Source organism: Clavelina lepadiformis, chromosome 5, assembly GCF_947623445.1.
Source record: "Clavelina lepadiformis chromosome 5, kaClaLepa1.1, whole genome shotgun sequence".
Taxonomy (NCBI): domain Eukaryota; kingdom Metazoa; phylum Chordata; class Ascidiacea; order Aplousobranchia; family Clavelinidae; genus Clavelina; species Clavelina lepadiformis.
The window spans coordinates 2727000-2749461 of record NC_135244.1 but is presented as its reverse complement, the minus strand read 5'-3'; the positions used below and the strand labels follow the sequence as shown (position 1 = coordinate 2749461).

Genomic DNA, 22462 nt, shown 5'->3' with positions numbered 1-22462 from the left:
CCAATATATTAAAATGTCACATGGCCCACTTCCATTTTTACGGCAGAAGGCAGTAGTTCAAGTTATAAAGCATGGCGTTATGGCCCATCGTATGGGCTATATAACGTAGGCTTATTCAGGCAAGATCACATTTGCTGGAATTTTTTGCAGTTGCTAATATAATATATCTCATAACAAAATTATTGATGACTGGTAAAACTTTCGTAGATAGTTTTAAGTGCGATCCTGTTTAATCGGAAATTGGTGGATGGATTTTTATCGAACTAGAACTTTTTCTCATAGATGGCGCTAAGGAGTCTATATCTGTAAACTTCATTCTAAAGTCGCATATCAAAATCGATATTAATTCCATAGAATATCGTTTACTACACAAATTACTGGAATGAAGACAGCCGTTTCCTTGTACCTTTGGAATTTCGTGCGAAGATTACAAGATGTAATTTAGCAGTGAAAGTTAAGCTGTTGGTTTGTACCACACTGTAAAAAAATTTTTTTCTTGTTTACATCTAAATGTATGGCAGCAGTGTCGCCATACAAAATTATGTATTTTTACATTCAAAAGATGTAAAGTGCTTTTACACAAAGCAATTTGTTTTTTCCGAAAACAACGCGTTATGTAAATTAACGCATAAGACTGTTAAAATATTAATGATAGTATGTTTATTACAGATCCTATACACATGTTTTCTACATATAATTAGCTGTATTAATGCAAAAATCATTACTTTATTAAAAGTAAATCTAGCAATCACCCGCCTTTTATTTACAATTACTTTTATTTATTTTACTTTGCACGACAGTGGTGATACGGACAGTTAATTATAGTTCACCATTGAAAATATGACACTTGACATGTTTTACAATATTGTACAGTTGGTTACTCAAAAATTTCAGAGTACAATCAGGCTGTGCACGTTTATACAAATCACAAGAAATGTCAGATTCAGTAAAAGTTCTTTGATATGGTTTTGTCTTATGCTTTCTTTTATAGTAAGACACAAGTGATATATACTTCCTGAAGTTTGGGTTGCAGTCATCAGCACCACATTTAAACACATAGTTATGCACATTTCGATGAAACAAAATGTGCTCAAACTACTTTACATCAGACTAATCAATTTTCTAACTGTATAAATCACATGCAAATAACAACATTGTCCTCGAAGAAAAATGGTCAGGTAAAACAGAAATACTTGACAGAAATGTCTGGTCACAACTATTCTTACACAAGTACTTCGAAGTTATTTATTGCGTTGTAGAAAGATAGCAGTTTGCCATTAATTCCTTTTTTCCGTGCTTTTTTGCCAGGATGCTTAGTTTTGCTCCCATGTAGTGGGTCAATATTAGCAAAATTTCTGAAAGCAAAAAATACTTTGATGTCAACAAGCTAAAATGCATTCTATTTTTTAAATAAACAGTAGAAACAACAAACAAATATCTGCTACCGCTTACAATAACAATGGTGACAAGGTACAGATACTCGTGAACTAACCTTTGCAGTAATTCCAGAGTCGCGCTTACTTCTTCAGGATACCTTACATTAAACACGTAGTAGCATGCAGATGGTAAGGTGACAGCTTCAAGGGCAGAATTGATGTAGTCAAAAGCACACTTCTTGTCCACAAAAATGTAAAACCTTTTTGAGGTTAACACATCTGGCCCTAACAAAAGGCAAAGTACAGTACAGTAATGCACTACAACTGATAACACACAAAAATAGTCAAATTAATTACCATGTGCCACAATGCAAGGGTTCAACGGCACATCTTCATCTTCCTTCAAAGAAAAATATTTTTAGTGTACTATGAGTCTTATACAATCAAATGTTTCTTACTGGATTACGAATCAACATATCAGTAAACCATAACTTTCAAATTATTTTCATAAATTAGACATCTGTATCGACATTAGTGGTGCTCACCTTTAACAAAAGTTCATTTGGATCTTCATGGAAGTACTTACAGAGCATAATTACTACACCAATTATATCTACATCTGTATCTGCATCAACCTTTTCTTTTGCCAAATTGACATCAAAGATAATTCTATGCAAATCTGCATTTTTAGCTGTTGTGCTTGCATAAACTGCAACAATCGCTGCAGTTGATTTTGAAAAATAATTTGAAACTGATCTAAGGAAACTTGGGTAAGCCTCTTGTAATGTACCATCATCCCAACTTTTCCGAAAAGTATAGGCCACTCTTCTTTCAATTTGTAAATGTCAAGCTTATTTTCATTGATTACTTTTCGTAGATGCGCATTACTATGAATGTAGATCAATAGCTTGCGCCGTTTGATTGGCTGAAGTATGCTTAAGTTTTCCTCTTTTAGAAAAGAAAGATCAGCTAAACTTTCCACACCAAGACTTGCAACGGTGGACAGTAACTTGCTTTTATGTATAAAATGAATATTTGGCAATGCTTCACTAATGAATCTGTCATTTTCACTGCCACTAAGGTCTTCCGCAGGTGATTCCATATTACAGTAAAACAATTTAAAAAACCTAATCATATCTCATATAACCTAAAATGTACATACACTAATCATGAAAATAGTCGTAACGTAAAATGAAAACAAATATTATCATCAATCAATCATTTATATTAGTCAACTTTTCAAAGTAACTTAATGACAGTGAGTTTTGTTTCGCAAATAAAACAATAAATGGTATGCCAAAATTTCAATGTACAACAAAACCACTAAGGAGGCAGCAAACACTTAAAATTAAAGATTTCTCTGATTTTGTTAGACTCTTACGTCTGGCCTAGCAGTTGGCGTGCTTCAATGTCCCAGGTTGCGTGCAGAATTAGGTTAAAAAATGGCATGAAAGTAGGACAAATTAGGTAGTCGATTTTAGGCCAAAAATTCTAGATTTTTCGCCTATGTTAAACAAGTTTTATTCATGTTTTTTGATTGCATTTTACGAAATGGTAGTCCAAAGCATACTAAATTGACATGCAAAATTTCAGAGAGTCCCATGCAGAATTTTTCTAGTAACTAGTCTTTTAATAAATTCACTGTATAATAAAACAAACAAATATTGCATGGTATTTTTTGGTGTTTGAAGCCTCCTTAAATATACACCTGTTGTGTATAATTCACTAATTGGTATAGTGCTGAAGCAGATGTGAAATGCTCAAATAACCGCATGCTTTAAAATGAGAAACCTTTTTCTATTGACCTTGTAAGCATTCAGTGGAAAATAGTCAGTCAAATTACAAGATTTAGAGCAACAAAGTTCTCCTAATGGTTTTACAACTTCGTATATTCCTAAGTTGGGTACAAGTATACAACCTCATATAGCCTAGCCTACACAGGAAAAAATAGTGACTGATAATAGTCCACAATTTTCATCATTGACTAATAAAATGCCACTTTCGTCCAAAAAAACACTCTCCACGCCTTATTTTGGTCCAAGTACCATAAACCTGCCTACATACAGTTCGCAACGCCTTTTTATGGCTAACTACGCACCACCGATGCATTGGAAACAATTATGGCTAAATAAAACCCAGTGTACGATGTGATTGGCGTTTACTTCGTTACAAGTGCAAAACAAGTGGCTTAATGTCATTCGTGTCACGTAATATATTCAGCCACTTGACACAGTCGGAGTTACCGGCTTAATAGTTGCTGTTACCGCGATAAACACCACATTAATATTTAGATGGTGACATTTCGTCACTGTTTAAAACCTTTCTTATCCCTGCAATGCCATAATTTCATGAGTTTTTTACTAAATGCAAGGCTGTAAAAGGACGAAGGAACTTAAAAGATTTTTTTACAAATTTCATTACCCAAATTATTTTCCCCAAATGGTAAAGGCTTTTTTTAAATAATCCGGAAATGTCAACGCACACAAGTGCTACGAATACTTCATTCACTTTTCACAAAAAAATACGACATCTAGGCTAACAATCACAACAAAAATGTTCAAGGTAGGTTTGCTTGTTTGTGTTTTGGTGTTGAGGTAAAGCAAGTTTGATGCCATTTTGAGTTTGGGGTAAGGTCAATTACATAAACATAATCTCTGGGTTGAGGTTGTTTGCACCCAGACTTACTTTCCTTGGACAATTTTTATTTTTTAGGTTGTGCCAGGGAATTGGAATTTTTATCTCTTCCTGTAATTTTCAATTTGACAAGCGTAACGAAAACTAGAGTCGCGAACATGTTTCCTCAAATGGTTGTGGTAAAGTCGAATCGAATTGCATGCATAATTTGAGATCTGATAGCTGGTACAGTTTCTACAAATAAAGAGCTTCATGATTTAGCACACAAAACCAAGTTTTTGGAGAACTATGCATAAAGTATTGCGGCTAACGATTACATGCAGGCAAACTAACTGGCCACGAAAAAGGAAGTTGAGAGAATTGGGTAGACCTGGAGTATATTTAGCCGGAAAGAAAAAAGTCTCAAAATAAGTTGGGAAGTATCCAACAATCCAACCAATAAAAGACAACTTTGCGGATGATGTCTTACACAAGTCTAGTAATACTTTCTTTTCAAACACCACACTGCAGAGATGGACCCTTGGTTACGAAATTTCGCTTTCAAGAATGGTTTGCATGAAGCTTTCATTAAAGGGATTGAAGGTTTATTGGCAATTCTGTTGTTTTTCCAGGCATCACATATGTGGCATTTTGTTTTGCGGCAACCGATTATTCCATTTTTATTGTAAAACTTCATAACTTGTGGGAGCAAAGTTATTAAACTTAAAACTTCTATTGCTGTTCAAAACAACTTAGTTTCAAAAGCTTTCTGCTCCGTTTGCAAGACTTCCTTGTAACTAATTTCGCCTGCCGGTGGTGAGTTACGCGTTACGTTTTTACTTCGCACTTGATCCCAGAGTGATTCCATGCGTAATCAATGATTCGTAGAAAAAGCAAAAACAGAGGACGACGACGACATTACACATAACGCAGTAATGCTTGAATTGCGTGCGATTGCTAATACAAAAAAGCTTTGTAATGTAGCCAAGACTGTTTTATTTTGCAACCATGAACCGTTGCGAACTATTTTCAAGCTTTGCGACATTGTTATGAAGGAGACCGGAGGGGCATATTTTTATGTAAAACACTGATCAGTAGCATTACCAAAGCTAATTCAAAACGTTCAATATACTCCATTTGCACATATGTCTGGCTGTTGTCCGGCCAAAAATGAATCGATTTACATTCTGTTGTACCAACACGAGGAACGAGCTCCGTGATATTAAATGATTAAATTACTTTATTATGTAAAAGTCGGTTTACGCAGCGTTAATTGGTGGTGTTACTGGTGTACACACTAAATTTGATTACAATAGATATAATATGCATTGTATTTGAGTACTGTATTAGAGATTTAATGCTAACGTAAACTTAGTAAATTTTGCAACTTGTTCCAAAATTATAGCCCTTAGTTTTACGGTCAAAAATGTAAACCTGTCTTTATTTTTAAAAAGCAAAGTTTGTGATTACTGCACTGCTTTTGCGTTATTATATTTCATTACGTTGGTAACTGCCATGGCTACTGTAATACATACTATAATAAAAATACATACCTATTATATATGTATTGTGTACAAGTTTGTAATTTTTATAGTGCTATATTTTGCGCAATTGAAATAATTTATCATAGTTTAAAAAAAAATATAGAGGATTTATAAGCGTTACCATTTTAACGAATAATTTACAATATGTGCACTTTGCAGTTGCCACAATCACAGTACACGATCTGCCTTCATCTCTTCAAGAAGTTGGAACTAATATCAGTCCATTCAGTCTCAAAGACAGAAGACTTCTTGAAAGATTTTTTGGAACAGCGATGGAGCAGTTTTTGGTGGAGGTGAGCAGTGGTTTGTTGTGAGTTAGGATCTAACAAACAAGATTTTGTATTTTCATTGTGGCAGTGAAGCCCTGTTCATTTGCCCATATCCGAAAGCGATTCAACAACCAAATGGCAGCCTTAAATAAATTCACAATGACGCCACTTCTGAAAAAGAAAAATCACGCAAACGAGGCGGAAGAAATGTCATTAATAGCGATCAAGAGGAGGATGGAAGTTATCAAAAAATTTCCTGGTGACGAACGCACTGCAAAGACTTTAGAAAAGTACCCATCATACAAGTTGAAAGAAAAGGTAAGTGTGATTTTAACTGATATTTCATTAACTTAAGCATAAAATTTAAACAACAGGCTCTGCTTTTTGTCGTTAGTAAACATAAGATACAAAATCGTGTCAACGTTATTGTTGTAACGTTTTCTCTATTTTTGCAGTGCATAACCGACATTGCTATATTCTTTGGATATTCCTCTAAAGAAAACATGGTGAACAAGTGCCGGTTGCGATTTTGTAATTTCATCGAGGGAAAGTCATTGTGCTGTGAAACAGGGTGTGTATGCCTAATGGAATTTTCCAAAGTTATGAACCAACTAGAAGCAGTTTCTTCTCCTAAAGAGCTATCTACTGTCATCAAGCTTATGAATGATGGAAGCGTAAAGCTCGTTAAAGATCGAAATCAGCCACATAAGTTGTGTGCAGGTACTAAATGAGATCCGGGACCCGGATCAGTTGTTGTTGACCAATTGCAATTTGTTGTTTTAGGAAAATCTGAAATTTTTTGTGTCTATTATCTCTGCTTTGTGTGCATTTTATCCTGGATTTAGCATATCCTGCTGCAGGTAAAAAGTTGTGGGGCGATCGCAAAAATTGGCTACTTCTTCAGTTTTCAATTTTCCAACGTTGTGTGAATATGGGTCATGTATAGCCTAATTACATTTTATTTCTAATTATGAATTCTCAAAGTTTTATTTCTTGTCCGAATGTCTTTACTTGTTGCATCATATGCAATATACGGTTTTATTACATTAACCAAAATAATAATTTTAAATAATAATAATTTCGCTTGAATGTTTACATTACAGTATTTCGAAACGAGGAATGTTTGTTTGCCTTCTTTAAGTTTATTGTAAAAACTTTATTATTATTGCATTTGTAGCCTATATAGTTTTTAGTTGACTATATGCCATTTTCCTTAGTTTCGTTCTCGTAGCTTGTGGTAGACGGCATCAAGCCGATTGTGAATTTTGAAAGTAATCGCTTTTTCTTTTCTTTGACTTTTTTGGAAGGATACATAATTAAAATTTTGTCAGACTGGTAATTATGCATTTTGGTCACGTGATGTTCAAGTGCGACATTTCAATTGGCATGGATTAAGCCAGGGAATCCCAGGCTGGTCTACGTTCTATATGGGCGAGTATTTAGCCAGGTTTACATTAACTAGGACGCTCGCGGCTGAATATGGGGATATTCATAACCAAACACGATTGGAAAGGATTTAGTCGTTTCAGACTAGTATTTAGCCGCAAGAAGGACTGTATTTATCCAGCTGGTAGTGGCTAAATACCGGGATATTCATAACCATTTTTTTGGAACGCATTCAGTCACTTTTTTTTCCTGTGTAGTTCTGTTATTAGATACAGTGCATCAAACCTGACCAAACCCAAAGCAGAACTCATAGACGCATGCCACGTGCAGCAGCAGTTTTCAGAGAAAGAACATAAAAATCTAAACATTTTTTTCTGAAGAATTGGAAATATCATAATTTGGAACAAGGGAAACAAAAATTAACTTTAAACGTTAATTTAATTCAAAAAATGGTTGTTTATACAATTTTATAGAGTTTAACCAAGACTATAAACCTGTGGAAGCATTTCATGGTACGTTTAGGCCTATGGGTTACATACAAAATATGAATTACATATCTTTTTGATATATTTCATTCCAGGACAAAAATAGAATAAATAAGTTAATATACAAATTAACCTTAAAGAAATTTTTAAAAGAACGTCAAGGATTTGCAAAAAGTGGTTGTAGTTTTGGTAGAAATTTTTTTCATTATCGTTTTGTTTTCGATCTTATAAATAACAATAAGCCTAGTATTACAGCCCTAATGACAGAAATAGAGCCCACATTTGTATTTGCTTTACTCTATTGAAATACTGTATTTTTTTTATCAATTCTAATTTTTATTCTTAGTGTACTGTTACATAAGTTTACCATAAAATTGCAAACAAATATATGTTTTATGGTTATACATAAAAAAAAATAAAAAAACAGAAAATGTTTTGTAAATTCTGAAGTGTGTTAGTAAAAAAACACATAATTATCTGTCACAAACATCTACATATGTTTTTATGTAAAATAAAATAAAAATGTATGCAATTTTAAGGTTATTTTTTACAGTGCATCTGTAGTAGCCTACGCCCTACAGTAATGCATAGACATAGAGGTCTATCTTCGATTTAGCTGTTTAAGCAATTGATGAGACGTCTGCGAACGACAGCAACTATTGGTAGAGGTAATCACATGAGTAAGAATATTACTAAATCGTTGGTTGAAGTCCATTATTTCGTCCGTGGTTAAAGTCCATATTTTGCGCTTTCATGCTTCAAAAACGCCTCGAAATGAATTCCGTTCTCATATTTACATACATACAGTAGTTGACTACTTAAGGCGTACAATTTCGCTGCGCCCTATACATCATTTTTTAAGGCTTTATAACTCTACTGTAATGTTTTTTGCAAGAATCAGCTAGGTTTTCTGAGCTTCCATTGCGTAAGGCCCGTATCTGTAACATGCGTCATAATAAGTTTTGTGACATACTTCCTGTCAACATCTATCATGGAAAATACGGATAACCGCACCATAGACCAGTGGTACCGACCTTTCTTCTCTAACAGAGCCCGTAAAAGAATTTTTGACCTCTCTTATAATAATATTCCAAAAACTCATTTAATTTATAATATTACGGGTCGTAGTACAGAGTCGTCCCTAAAGGACTGCAATAAATCTTCTCATCCAAATCATACCATTCTTCTTTAAAGTTTTACTGTTATTTAGTACATAAATTCTGCAACACAAAACCTTTCCTGTGTTAATACATAGAGTCATCATCATCATCAGGTCCCACTCAGTCGTAATCGACTCTGGGTGACTCTATGGACTACTGTTTTGGAATTCCATAAAGTTTTATGGACAAACCATGCAAGTGGTTTGCCGTTGTTTTCTTTCTTTTGAGATGCCATTGACTCTTTGATTTGAGCTCTTCTGGCTTTAGGTGGAATTTGCTCCACCAAGGGCGCCTCTGCTTTTCCCAAATGCTCCTTCGCCAGGTTCTTGGGTGTATCAGTTATTCCGCCAGTGATTCGGTTCAATAGAGTTTAATATAGAATATAGACTAGAAAAATTGCATTTGAAAATGCACAGACGGGTCCCAGGTTGAGAATCGCTGTTATGGATCTTGTTTTACATAAAGGCTAAGCTACGTGTGTTCCATGTCATCTTTTAGATTAAAAGTTATTAGATGTGTGCATCTCCCATAGCCGGTTGTGGTCATGTGGTCATGATTCATTATCGCCTAAAAAGGCAAAGAACGATGGTTTCGTAACTTTGCTTCAAACTGACACGGTTTGGACAAGGAAGTGTGCTCGCGATCTTAAGACATTTTTCACTTTGTTTTTTACAGCCCAGTGACAATTTGTGCTCAGTTTATCAAAGTCTTATTTGTAGGACTATAGAATGAGGAAGCAGAAAAATTTATGTTTGAAGTTACGTAAAAGGCCGACACCACGTAGTCAGCCTCAGTAAAGATTTGTCAGTCACGATATCGTTTTTCAGACAAGCTTTTCTTAGCCTTGTTGTCAGCTCTTACGTAACAGGTTTACGCAAAACATTGCGTCTGGAACAATTCAGTGCTGTAGTGGACGTTTAATAGAGAAGGCAGTCACAAATCTATAACTAGGCGCTCTTATTATGTCCATTAGAGAAACAAGATCATCGTCGAAACAAAATTATTATTACTGGGATACGATCATCACCAAGTAGAATTAAGACAGAAAGCATACATGCAGCTAACTATGAAAAAGATTTGTGAAACTGTTTTTCAGATAGAGTGTTCAGGCCGTTTGAATTTCTTGTTACAATTATATCACTTTGTTATTGAGATAAAAAGATCTCTCTACAAGTCTAAACCTCATAAACAGAAAAGAAATTCCAGCAATTAGGGCTGGAATGTCGAGTTGTTAATCAAACTTTCAAGTATTGATATTAACTTAGGTCCATGCGTCGTTGCGTATTTATGTCAATGTGCTATATTTATATACTGTAGGCGGCTAAGAGTCCTTAAAAGTGGTATATCACACATACGACAGCGAACGTACTCAGCTTGTCACGCGTAGATGCTAATTATACCACCTAAAATTTTTACTTGAGTATAACCAGCATACAGGGAAATACATCAGAGTGCTTGTGTGCGGTTAACATGGTTTGTGAAGCAGAGGTATGCAAGTTATGTGGACAGGTTACTAAAGTTTGAAGGCTTAAATTAATGTAAAACTCTTGCATTGCATGCTATGAAATAAAATTGTTTTTCTATGGTGGTCAAATTTAATTTGGACTTTGAACGGATGTCAAAAATCCACCCATGTAAAACGTTTTTGCGCACCGCCCTTTGCATCATTGATTACGTCATTTTATCGCTGCGCTGTAATAGGTGGCGACACCATCGCGTGATCGGTTGAGAGAAATGTTTGTGCAGTAGACCGTAGCAAATACTAGCTTGAATAGTAGTTTTGAATGGAAGATATAAAGAACTTACTGTAATGCTGGCGTTGGGTGTGTTTGGCGCGTTGCTGGGCACTCAAACAGGATAGGAACATCGCCGGTTTGACAACTTTAATACAACGACGACTAAGTTTTGAGTTGTAGCGTATGTTCTAGCCAACTTGTTGCATCGAAAATATTTGCAACTGGTGTTACAAAGCATGTGTTCATATAGGCTATAGTTACAATAACAGTATATCGGCGGCATGATTATGGTGGCAGAAAAAGTATTAAAAGCTGAAAGCTACATGCAGTCTTCAGACTATGAAATTGACAGATGAAGATTGGTGTGTCATGATTGGTTATGTCAGAAACGTTCCTTTATTGTCTATTCACGATGCTAATATTGAAGCACAAAAGGAAAGGAGTTTTTAACTGTTTGCAATGTTACCAGTCAGGCGTCGTCCAGTTATTCTAGTATATACAGCTACAGGTATAAATTTGGATAACCAAAGTGTTGCACATTTATACCCATTGGCTTGGTTTGTTGTGTGGTCACTGTTTTTAACTGATTTAGTTGTAAATATTATCTCAAATGACTGATTATGACTTGTTATCAAAATTTTTTAAATTCAGTTTTTCAAATGAGTAGTGAATGCGAGTTGTACGTTTGCAAATTTTACATGTGTGCAATTCCAAGTGAACCATTAATTTGTTATATCAACGCAATAGCCAGTGAAAAAATGTTGTTGCTATAATATTTTACTCAGGTTTGCAGAGCGTAAAATTAATTGTAAAACCCAAGTCTGAAAGTTTCTTACCCTACGAAGCTTACATCTTCCAAAGCTAATAAATTGCTTAATTCAGCAACTTACTTAATTATGAAGTTCACTGAAAAAGGATAGATTTAGGAGACATGTGCTGACATAAGCTATATGTAGGTCAAATTAGAAAATATGGCAGTTTTTGACAAAAAATCGTGCGTGCAGAGACACTGGTCATGTGCAGCGAACAAAATTATTTGGATTTGTGCGAATGTGAATATCATGTTGGTTGTCACAAACAAATTCCTAATCAATTCGAAGCCTTGGCCAATGAAATGTCATTAATTTATTGGGACAATTTGGCTTAAATGCAACTGTTGAGCAATTTGCTTTTTTTCAAAAACGAATGTAATAATGGCAATTGAGGGCCTAGTTTCGTTTTTGTAATGTTTAGCTTGGTGGCAAAAATGTTGTCTCCAAGCTATCAAATCACATCATCATAATTTTCACTAACGTTGATAACATTGTATTTGGGTTTGCTTATGTTAGTGTTTGTATCTGCTCATCCCTAGGTGGCACAGACTTTGAAATGGTATATCTGCACTGGAGTATCAATTCTTTGTTTATTATAACTTGGCTTTTCAACACCTAATTTTGCCTTTTTTTTATTATACGTCGGCATAAACATGAAACAAAATCAGCGTGCATGTTGATAAGGTTCGTGTTTGCATATGTACTTAGGTAACATCATGTATGAGCTTATTATGTATTATGTGTGTTTGCTCAGGTTGTTTGACAGTATCACAGTCACTGCTGTGCAAAGAGACAAATTGGATAAATATACTGTAGGCTATAATTATAATAATCCAGTGGCCAATGTGTCGGCAATTTGCAAAGTTTGTCCCCCTTTTTTCAGACGATTCTTCTGTTACAAGCTAGTTCATGGCAGTGACGGACAATACAAAGTTGCCTGTGTCATTAATATCGCCACTGATTTTGTTTGTAACTTTACAAACACTGCTCGAGAGCTTGCAGAATTAGGCTATTTACTTTCAGTTTAGAAAATGACAAAGGTATATACGGGAACTTATTGTTCAGAATGTTGTAATTTTGTGCTTGCAGCATTTACACTTGAATTGTTAGAAAAGTGCATCATTCAAAACAGAAATTATAAGAGTCATGTTTTAAATTTAACTTGGCATAGTTTTTAGTTCCATTAGAATAAAAAAGCTGTCTATTACCTGGAATTAAAAAGATAAAATTACTATTTAGTATTTAGTGTCTACAGTGTTTTATAAGCTGGTTATACAAATACATTACGATTGACAAATTGATTTTAATAAATTTAATTGAAATGTTCAAGAAATTCGAATATTAATTTAATTATTAATATTAATTAAATATAATATATATTATTTCTGCCCAAACCTACTGGTGCATATTTTTACATTTGTATATATAATTGTTTAATTGCATACAGGTTACAATGACCAAAACAAAAATGTCAACTGGTTTAAGAAAGCAATTTTGCTGGTTTGTGGCGGTTTTGCTGTTTATTTCAAAACCTGGAAAATCTGATGAAGTTCACCAATTTACCAAACAATTGAGTTCGTCGACTGCTGCTGTTCAAGACAAGCTCATACACAAGGACGGTTACTGTGTCATGTATGATGAATGTGCCGTCAATACGAAGAACCAGAAACATGTCAATTGCTTGTACAACGACAAAGCAAAGAAACTAACCGACAAGAAAGGTTTGCAACTGTTGCAGCAGGTTTGTTCTTACATGTACAAAGGAGATAATGATACCTACACTTGCTGCAGCACCAATCAGCTCATTTCGCTGAGTGACAACATAAAACTCCCATATCAATATCTGTCACGATGCCCTGCTTGTTTTGCAAACTTTGTTGCGCTCTACTGCGAAATGACTTGCAGTCCTAATCAGAGTACTTTTACTTCTCCAGCCGCTACTTCAATAGGTGTTAATGAAACGGCCAATATGGCTCCTCTTCCTGGAATCAATGAAACTTACATTACTGAATTGAATTACCAAATCAACGACCAATTCGCTTATTCCATGTTTAACTCGTGCAGTCATGTTTCAAGCCCTTCAACCAATACACCTGCCATTAAAGTGCTCTGCGGGCCTTACGGAGAGAAATGTACCGCCCATAAATGGATTGATTACATGAATGATGTAAACAATGGTCAGGCTCCATTTGACATACATGCTGCGTATTTTGATACCAATTCAAGTGTTGGAATGAGTTACAATACAACTCCCTGCAACCAACTGTCCGCCAGTGGCGATGGTGCTTGCAGCTGCAGTGATTGTCCCGCTTCTTGCTCGGGGCCACCTCCTATTCCGCCTCTTCCCCCAAAACCCTGGCTGATCTTTGGAGTCAACGGACTTTATATTGTTATGTCTTTTGTCTTTGGAGCATTTACACTTCTGTTTGTAAACCTTGTCTTTTGGGTGCACTTGTGTCAAAGGAGAGGAAATGCCCAGGTTATGGATGACGCGTGTTGCTCAGTTGTCGATAATAGCTCTGCCATGGACAAGGAAGATGATCTTGGATTCCTTACAGTTAGTAGATCGGTAACCAACGCTGAGGAGGAGGAAATTGAGTTAAGCATGTTAGAGCGGTGGGGATTATTCCTGGAAGGTTGCTTACAGTCAATGTTTAGGAAGTTAGGGCTGTTTTGTGCTCGCTATCCTTTTGTGGTTTTATTTCTTGGTGCGGTAGTTATTGCTGCATCGGCTGTTGGACTTAAATTTATGAACATCACCACCGATCCAGTAGAACTGTGGTCAGCCCCAAGCAGCCAAGCTAGAATAAACAAGAAATATTTCGATGAGCATTTTGGTCCATTTTACAGAACAGAGCAGATAATAATTACTGCCCCTAAAAGCAATAGATCTATCTATGATCCCTACACTGATAGCACAGATCCTGCTGACCAACAGCATATTCCATTTGGCCCAATCTTGCAGAAAGATGTTCTACACGAAATCCTAAATCTTCAGACTGCTATTGAAAGCATAACCGCAGAGTATGAAAACAAAACTGTCACCCTAAATGACATCTGCCTTCAGCCACTGGCTCCAGATAACACAAACTGTACCATCATATCAGTACTCAATTATTTCCAAAACAACCACACTAATTTGGACAAGCAGATTATGATTGAAGACTTCTGGCCTGGACCTGATTACCACGATCACCTCAAGGCTTGTGTAACAGGTCCCACTTCAATTGATGACACTACTTTGCTTCATTTTTCATGCCTTGGCATGTTTGGAGGTCCGGTCTTTCCTTGGGTTGCTTTAGGAGGATATGACAGTACCAATTATTTAAATGCCACTGCAGCAGTGGTAACTTTCCCCGTCGTCAATTATTATAACAACACAGAAAAGTTAAACAAAGCGCTTGCTTGGGAAAAGGAGTATGTATCCTTTATGAAGAACTTTACGCTGAATCCTGGCAATCTCTCCGTCAATTTTTCTTCTGAACGCTCAATTGAGGATGAAATAAATCGCGAGTCAAGTGCAGACATTATGACAATCGTCGCTTCTTATCTAATTATGTTTGGGTACGTCGCAGTGGCTTTAGGGAAGTTTAGCAGCTGCAATCCTGCTCGCATTTTTGTTGACCTGCAGTTGACAGTCGGTCTATCAGGAGTGTTGATTGTGTTGTGCTCTGTTGCCATGTCACTTGGAATTTTTAGCTATGCTGGTGTTCCACTGACGCTCATCATCGTAGAAGTTATTCCGTTTCTTGCTCTTGCTGTTGGTGTTGACAACATATTTATCTTAACGCAGCATTTGCAGCGTGATGAGAGGAGGAACAAAGAGAGTTGTGAGGAACAAATCGGGAGAGTTTTGGGAGAAGTCGCACCAAGTATGTTCATGTCGTCAATATCAGAAACTGTTGCCTTTTTCCTGGGAGGGTTATCAAACATGCCAGCCGTTCGTACTTTCTCCATGTTTGCTGGGTTGGCCATCTTTTGTGACTTTCTTCTGCAAATAACTTGCTTTGTGGCTATCCTTGCTCTTGATAGCCGCAGACAAAAATCAAAGCGCTATGATTGCCTTTGCTGCATTAAGAGCGAAGCAAATGTGGAAGGAGAAAATGATGGCATACTTTACTACCTCGCTAAAAATTACTTTTCTCGTGCTGTGTTGTCGAAATTTGTTCGTCCTTTGGTGGTTATTTTGTTTGTTGCTATGTCATGCTTCAGTGGTGCTGTGCTAAACAACATCGAAATAGGTCTCGACCAATCACTGTCCATGCCTGAAGATTCATACGTGCTCGGGTATTTCGCTGGAATAAATGAGTACTTGTCAGTCGGGGCACCCGTGTATTTCGTAGTACCTGAGGGTCAGGATTATACAACGGACCAAGGCGCCAACCAGATATGTGGTGGAACTGGTTGCAATAATAACTCTCTTGTCCAACAAGTGGCATATATGGCTAAAATGCCCAATTACTCCCGAATTGCTTATCCCGTCTCATCTTGGATCGATGATTATTATGATTGGCTTAAACCACAGTCTTCTTGCTGTCGATACAATGGTTCAAGTCCCTTAACTGCCCAGTTTTGTCCTGCAGCTGTCGTATCAAATGACTGCACCGCCTGTCGCAGCGGTGGTGAAGTCAGTATACACCCACGCCCAAATGCGACCGAGTTTATGGAGTTTTTACCGTGGTATTTGAAGGACAACCCTGGACTCCATTGTGGCAAAGGAGGTCATGCTGCGTATGGTTCATCGGTAAAATTGATTGATGATGGAGAAAACGTTGGTGCTACGGCCTTCATGGGGTACCACACTGTGGCGAGGAAATCTTCAGATTTTATAGCTTGTCTGAAGCACGCCAACAACATTTCAGCGGAAATATCTAAAAATTTGAATGTAACCGTATTCCCATATTCTGTGTTCTACGTCTTTTACGAGCAGTATTTAACCATTGTTCATGACACGCTCTTTAACTTGGGGATCTCGGTTGCCGCCATATTTGGAGTGGTATTTGTCACCCTTGGTTTTGACTTCTTAACTGCACTGCTTGTAGTAATCACCATCCTTATGGTTGTTCTAGACATGTTTGGATGCATGTTTTTATGGAAAATACCCCTCAATGCTGTATCGCTTGTTAATCTGGTCATGGCTGTTGGAATTTCTGTTGAATTTTGTGCCCATATCGCAAGAGCTTTCGCAATGAGTCAGAAACGCACTCGAGTCGCTCGTGCAAAAGAGGCGTTGGCAGAAATGGGAAGTTCAGTTTTTAGTGGAATAACTCTAACAAAATTTGTCGGAATCGCCATTCTTGCATTTAGCAAGTCACAAATATTCCAGATCTTCTACTTCAGGATGTATCTGTGTGTAGTGTTGCTTGGAGCTGGACATGGCCTTATATTTTTGCCCGTCCTGCTCAGTTACGTTGGCCCAAAACGTCGAAAAGCAACGCACCAAAATTATGCGCAATTTCACAATAAGGAAGGATATGAGGAAGGTTGCAGCTCATCAAAGGAGACTGACAATAGCCCTAGTGGACATTTTCTTGACTGAGGTTTTTCCCGTATTATTTGCTTATGAACTTATTTTATCTTTTTCTTAAAGCATTTCCTGATAACCAGTGTTTTCGTGTCTCAACTTAGTTTTAATGTAAGCATTTTCTTAAGATTTATTTCATTTCTACTTGCATACAATTACACTTTGTTTTCAAAGCTGTGTTGTGATATAGTTGGTTGTTAGAAAAACATAACTTTGCTCATCACAATTATGATAATGCTAAAACATTTGAGCTTTGCAAGTGCAAATGAACCCAAACGCGATGTATTGAAGCTAAGTCTCATGAATATTTACTTTCTGCTTTGAACAGAGTTTCAGTGTGACTTATTCTTATCAACAGTCTATAAACATTTTGTTATTCATTGAACTTCCTATAATAACTCTAATCAATTTGTTGAGAATAAAATCCCAAATTGTTATAACAAATTAACAATACCTGTGTTTTTACATTCAATGTGGCGTTTGAGTGTATATTGTATATGGTCTGTGGATTTTTCTTGTTAAGGGGGAAAGCTTTAATACCACTATCCATCATGTGTTGTGTATATGGTACCTTTTGTGTGTTCTGTGCTGTTTCAAACAACTTTATGACTTGGACAACATTAAGCTGTTCCATAACTCTGTGCTTGTTGTGACTTTGATATGTCATCCATCATGCCATCGATGTCTGTAAACACTAACAGCAATATATTGGGTTATTCAGACTTGTTTGATGCAGAACTAAAGCTTGCCGTTAGTTCCCCTGAAACTTGTTTTGTTTGCTATTTCAAATTACTTATCAAACATTTGCTTGGTAAGTGATAAAACTGTTTTCTTATGTCAGCTCCTATTAATAATCAGCTTGTTATAGAAGCTGTGCAATTTCGGACAATTGTTATAAACGATGTTGTCTGTATCTATTTGTTTGGCTTTTTAGGCCATATCTTGCAACTTGCATTTTCAACCCTACTCACTGCAATTTTACTTTTGCTAACTTTTGGAGATGTTAGTTAATTGTAAATAGAACTACATTTGTGTTTACTGTATATTGATTTTAAGATAGCATATTAGTCACAGTTTCGGTTTAAATTAAATAAAATTATGGTTTGTTCGACACTAAACATCCAAAACCCAAAATGCTACTGGCTTTCTACATCATTAACTAACACTGTTTATTGTTGTATTTTTGTTTTACTGTGTTCAAAGTGTGAGGAGAATAAATGATGCAATGGAATAGGTTAACAAAAGTGGACCAATGTGTATGACTGTACCACGGCTTGCAGCAATACGTTCGGTTTAGTGCAAGACCAAGAAATTCAGCTTCAGATTTGATCAAAATACTTTTGTTTTTGCGCTTGGGGCAACGTCAACCGACATAATTATTATTTTAAGAAGAGAACAAACCACAGAAGGTGAAAGGATGCCAAGATTCGTGCAGCCTCAAACACTTGTGTTCGAAATTGCGGAAGCGTTCTTAAGTAAATAGGGCAATATTGAAATGCAGTGAAAGATGTACTTTAACCCTGCGACCGATTTTCGTTTGCCAACGCAACACAATGTTAACCCATTTACGCACGATTAAAGTTTCCGAGAACTGGTGCAGTGACAAAGCTTGGCAAATTTATTTACATAACATACAAAAAAAACAGGTTGCATACACTCTAAATTATCTGCTGCGTCGTATCCGCTAGAATTTCTGCACCGTTTTGCGAACAAATATGCTTATACGTATGTACCTGCACGTTAAGAGTGTGGAAGGCATGCAACCGAAAATTATTCCTTAGAAAGGAGATTGGTGTTAGCGAATGAGAATGTAGGCTATACGGTCACAAAGCAAAGGGTGCATTATGTAATCTCTGCATAGTAAGCACTTTTTAACTGCTACAAGTAACTTATGGACTTTGACCATATGGCATGGGCCGCATATTGAAAAAACTAATAAGCAAGCAATATAGGACAATTTTAGCAACGCTATTTCTTGTTAATCGCCATTCGGAACTGTGCCCGAGTGAAATCATCAGATTAAATTATAAGAAACGTAAACACTACATTTTGACTCAGTTGGGCAGGATATATTCTGTTTATAGTTATTTGCATTTTGTTATTTTTCCTAAATAAAATTTTTAGCTTAATACAAGAATGATGTAGAGTTTGTTTAACCTCAGCCTTTGGGTCATCAATTATGGCAACATTGCACAACAGCTAAACCATTATTATGATGTGATTATCTTTAACACATTTTAGTCTTGGTAGACTTATTATACTTCAGCGCCTACCAGTGAAAGAACAAGTTTGTTGAAATCACCGCTAACGTGCGACATTCGCAAACTACAGTCTGCTTTTTAATTGGATCGAAATTTCTTAGATTACATTTTCAAACGTACGGCCACGCAGCCGGTGACGTAAATTGCTAACGATGGCGTTGGTGTAATAGTTACTAATATACATTAGTGTAAGGATGTGTTCCTGGATATGATATCTCAGTTACTCTGTGTCTCCAACTGGTTTATCTATGCTAGTTGTGTTAATTTTCATAGAATATTGTCCTGGCGTTTTGTGGTAGTGCTACCAACGATCATTCTTCGGTTTTATTCAAAACATTAAAACTAATTAAAAGACTAACAGAAACTCAACAAAATGGAGACGATGGACGACAAGTGATCATGACCAAATTGGCGGCTGGCTGGCATGATTCTTCTTTTATTTTCATTCGCTTTCATTTCTTTCAAGCCCCTCTGGCAGCTGTTGTAGCCTACGTATATGGAAATACATTCCAATGCGAAGCGTTTAAAAGTGGGTTTTGAGGCATAATTACCAAACCCTTTTGTACATTTTGGGCGCGGTTGTCAATCATGAGAATTTTGATTAGTCCTAGCTTTGAAAAACTTTTCGCTCCCCTTATGTAATCCTAAATAGGCGACTGCAAATGTTTTAAGTTTTTCGCAAGTAAACTTCAGCTAAGCTTATTTCACAAAGAGCGAGAACAGGAACCGGAACGTCCCACATGTCAGGTTATAGTGTGGCCGTCCCTGCTCAGGACGACGGCTGACAGAGCTTTCTTGAACGTCGTCAAAATTAAGAGCGAGAACGTAACTTATTATGTCTCCTTTTGAAATTGCACGTCTTTCTCGGCAGCACTTTTGCAGAAACCGCTCCGCCAACAGTCAGTTCTTATAAGAAAAGAAAAGTGTATTGAACCGGTAACTTAAGAAACAAATGAACAACTAAGTGCCTTGACGAACGGTGAACGGAATATAAAGCCAAGCAATCAATGCGAAATTACATAAGGAATGTAAAGAATTCGGTAAAATAAAGAAATTAAAGAAAATGTTCCAATATCGTAGTTCCGACATGGCACAATAATTTCAAACATCAATTAGTAAGCCAACGCAACACCACATATCACTCGCTCAATTTTTTTGTCAACCTATTAAGTTATGAAGCTAGGGTGTAAGCTTATATCCTCTTACTTTGTTAATTAGCTAATATAAGCTACTTATACTTCATATTTGATTGGCTATTGGAATATTTATCTTCGAACCGAGGAAAGTCTTTATAGCCTAAGCGGCAAGCGGCCAAACAGGCTGCTATAATTACCGGACTATAGGCTAATTGCCAAGGCTAGCCTATAACTATCTGTGTGCATTTTTCTGGTACAGGGACATATTTTCAGGAGGGCCGGAGTGGACATGACCCCCTCAATTTTTTGGAATTCATAATTGGAATTGTGATGTGTAACTGCCAATAGTATGCATATCATACAACGTTTGTCCCCTGCAAAGTTTTCAAGCAAACTGGGTCCCTTGGTATGATATATGATAATCGCTATCTTTGGACTGGGGAAATTTTGCACGACTTCTATCCGGCGATGATTCCTCGTCGCTTGAGCCCCGGTTACCGAGCTAGCCTCTGCGTAAATTTCAATTGTCACACATTTTAATTTTTTTACAGGATTTTTCGAATTCAAAACTGTCCACCAGACCCATTGAACAAGAGCAGGCGTCGTTAATGCTTATAGCCCAAGGTCATTACAAAGGTAGGCCTATAGACCCTCTAGCCTTACTGAGGTATCAAACCCGAAACACGAATCGCGTTTATTCCGAGACAAGCGCCCGAACCATTCGGCTGCCGAGCAGACGTTTATTGTTTTGTTCGTTTTAGTTTCAGGGGTTGCCCCGTTATTCTCGTTTTTGGCCATTTTCGCCAGAACCATTTAGCATGAAGGAGCAAGTGTTTTAATGACCTTTTTTTTCATTATGATACGAAGACATTGCGTATAGGCCTATGAGTCAAGTATGTGCTAAAGATAGACATGGAAAACTTTCCGGTAAACACCGAGATAATTCCGCGTTTAAAGGCGCCTTGTTGGTGTTTCTACAAAGACCGGTACCAGCGAACAAACAAAATTTTCCTCACCAGAGCTGTTTAAAAAAAACTAAATATGTGTGCACGCCAATGCACGCAAATAAAAATTACAGTAGTTTAAGCCTAATTAAGGTATAGGCCTAATTGTCGTAAAGAAAAAAATGCCTGAAATAATTCTAAAATATTTTGCATCATTTATGGATGTAAAACAAAATTCGCTTCGTACTTTGCACAATTCCTCATTTGAAGGCTATAACAATTTTTTTTCCAAAATGCTAGTCCTAAATATTTTTAAAATTATTTGGGAAATAAGCGTAGAAATTAAGTCTACAAGTGTATCTGCAAACTGAAGTTTAAGCGAATCCATAATAACTAAAACACTTTTTCGGTTAAAGGTTATAAGCATTTTTGAAAAATCATAAATAATTAATAATAGAATTTTCAACGTCCTGATTGATTTTTATCAAGATAACAAGATCCCTTTTAGGAAAAGATGCGTTGCATGATAGCAAGCCGAACTCTTTGCTCGTACTACAGGGCCACCCAGGGAATGTGGAACCCAGGTCAAAAATAAACTTGTTGTTATACAACGTGAAGGCATCTATGAAATATCGGGCCCAGTTCGAAAACCTGGAGATACTTTTGCATAAGCAAAAGTTTATGTTAACTGTGTGACATCTTGTGCTCATTCAAAAAGGTTCAAACTTTAATTTGTTTGCTTTGTTTAAGATACACTGTCGGTTGGCTGGCATGTCCTCAAAAGCCTTGATATTTTTAAAGCGCCGCTTCAGACGACTATTTCTCAATGGACTTATTTTTTAAATTTGACACCGGAAAAACTGTAACGTGTTACAGCAAAGAACAAAATTCTGACGTTTGTAATGAACCCACAATTTTTTTAGCATTTAGCTCATTATCACAATATTTATTTATTTATTTTTTGATTAGTTTTTTTGCCTATATGTGTGTTTTTATAACTCGAAATTTTTTGATAACTGGCATTTGTATGTGGCGTCACCGCCAGCATAAGTTGGCAAAATGCGATTGGAGAACAAAATAAAAAAGACCCCCCAGCCAGAAGGATTATCACATTTTGACCTGATTGTGAAGAAACTGAGAAAGACAAACGGACGGCGTGTTTGGGCTCGATAAACTTCTAAACTTGTTGAACGACGCAGAAAAGTAGATCTTTGCT

The 22462-nt window shown here is 36.5% G+C and overlaps 3 protein-coding genes across 4 annotated transcripts; 2 read left to right on the top strand and 1 right to left on the bottom strand.

Moving 5' to 3' along the window:
- Positions 1-756: 756 nt before the first annotated feature.
- On the bottom strand, positions 757-3773 carry LOC143460353 (uncharacterized). Its single transcript, XM_076957826.1, has 4 exons — positions 1922-3773; positions 1734-1776; positions 1493-1661; positions 757-1355 (listed from the first exon to the last, which is right to left on the bottom strand). Exons 1-4 carry the CDS (start codon positions 1967-1969, stop codon positions 1223-1225), a joined length of 393 nt encoding a protein of 130 aa, XP_076813941.1. The 5' UTR covers positions 1970-3773; the 3' UTR covers positions 757-1222.
- A 5-nt stretch (positions 3774-3778) lies between these two features.
- Positions 3779-7141, top strand: LOC143460352 (uncharacterized). 2 transcript variants are annotated; one of them, XR_013117868.1, is made up of 4 exons: positions 3779-3938; positions 4089-4592; positions 5693-6120; positions 6258-7141. XR_013117868.1 is itself a non-coding variant. In XM_076957825.1 (3 exons), exons 2-3 carry the CDS (start codon positions 5938-5940, stop codon positions 6531-6533), a joined length of 459 nt encoding a protein of 152 aa, XP_076813940.1. In that variant the 5' UTR covers positions 4108-4592; positions 5693-5937; the 3' UTR covers positions 6534-7141. The 2 variants fall into 2 exon arrangements, 1 of the variants encoding a protein (XP_076813940.1); XM_076957825.1 differs by lacking the exon at positions 3779-3938 and having other exon boundaries at positions 4108-4592.
- A 5669-nt stretch (positions 7142-12810) lies between these two features.
- On the top strand, positions 12811-18154 carry LOC143459074 (NPC intracellular cholesterol transporter 1-like). The gene has a single exon (XM_076956036.1). It carries the CDS (start codon positions 12835-12837, stop codon positions 16918-16920), a length of 4086 nt encoding a protein of 1361 aa, XP_076812151.1. The 5' UTR covers positions 12811-12834; the 3' UTR covers positions 16921-18154.
- The last annotated feature ends 4308 nt before the right edge of the window (positions 18155-22462 follow it).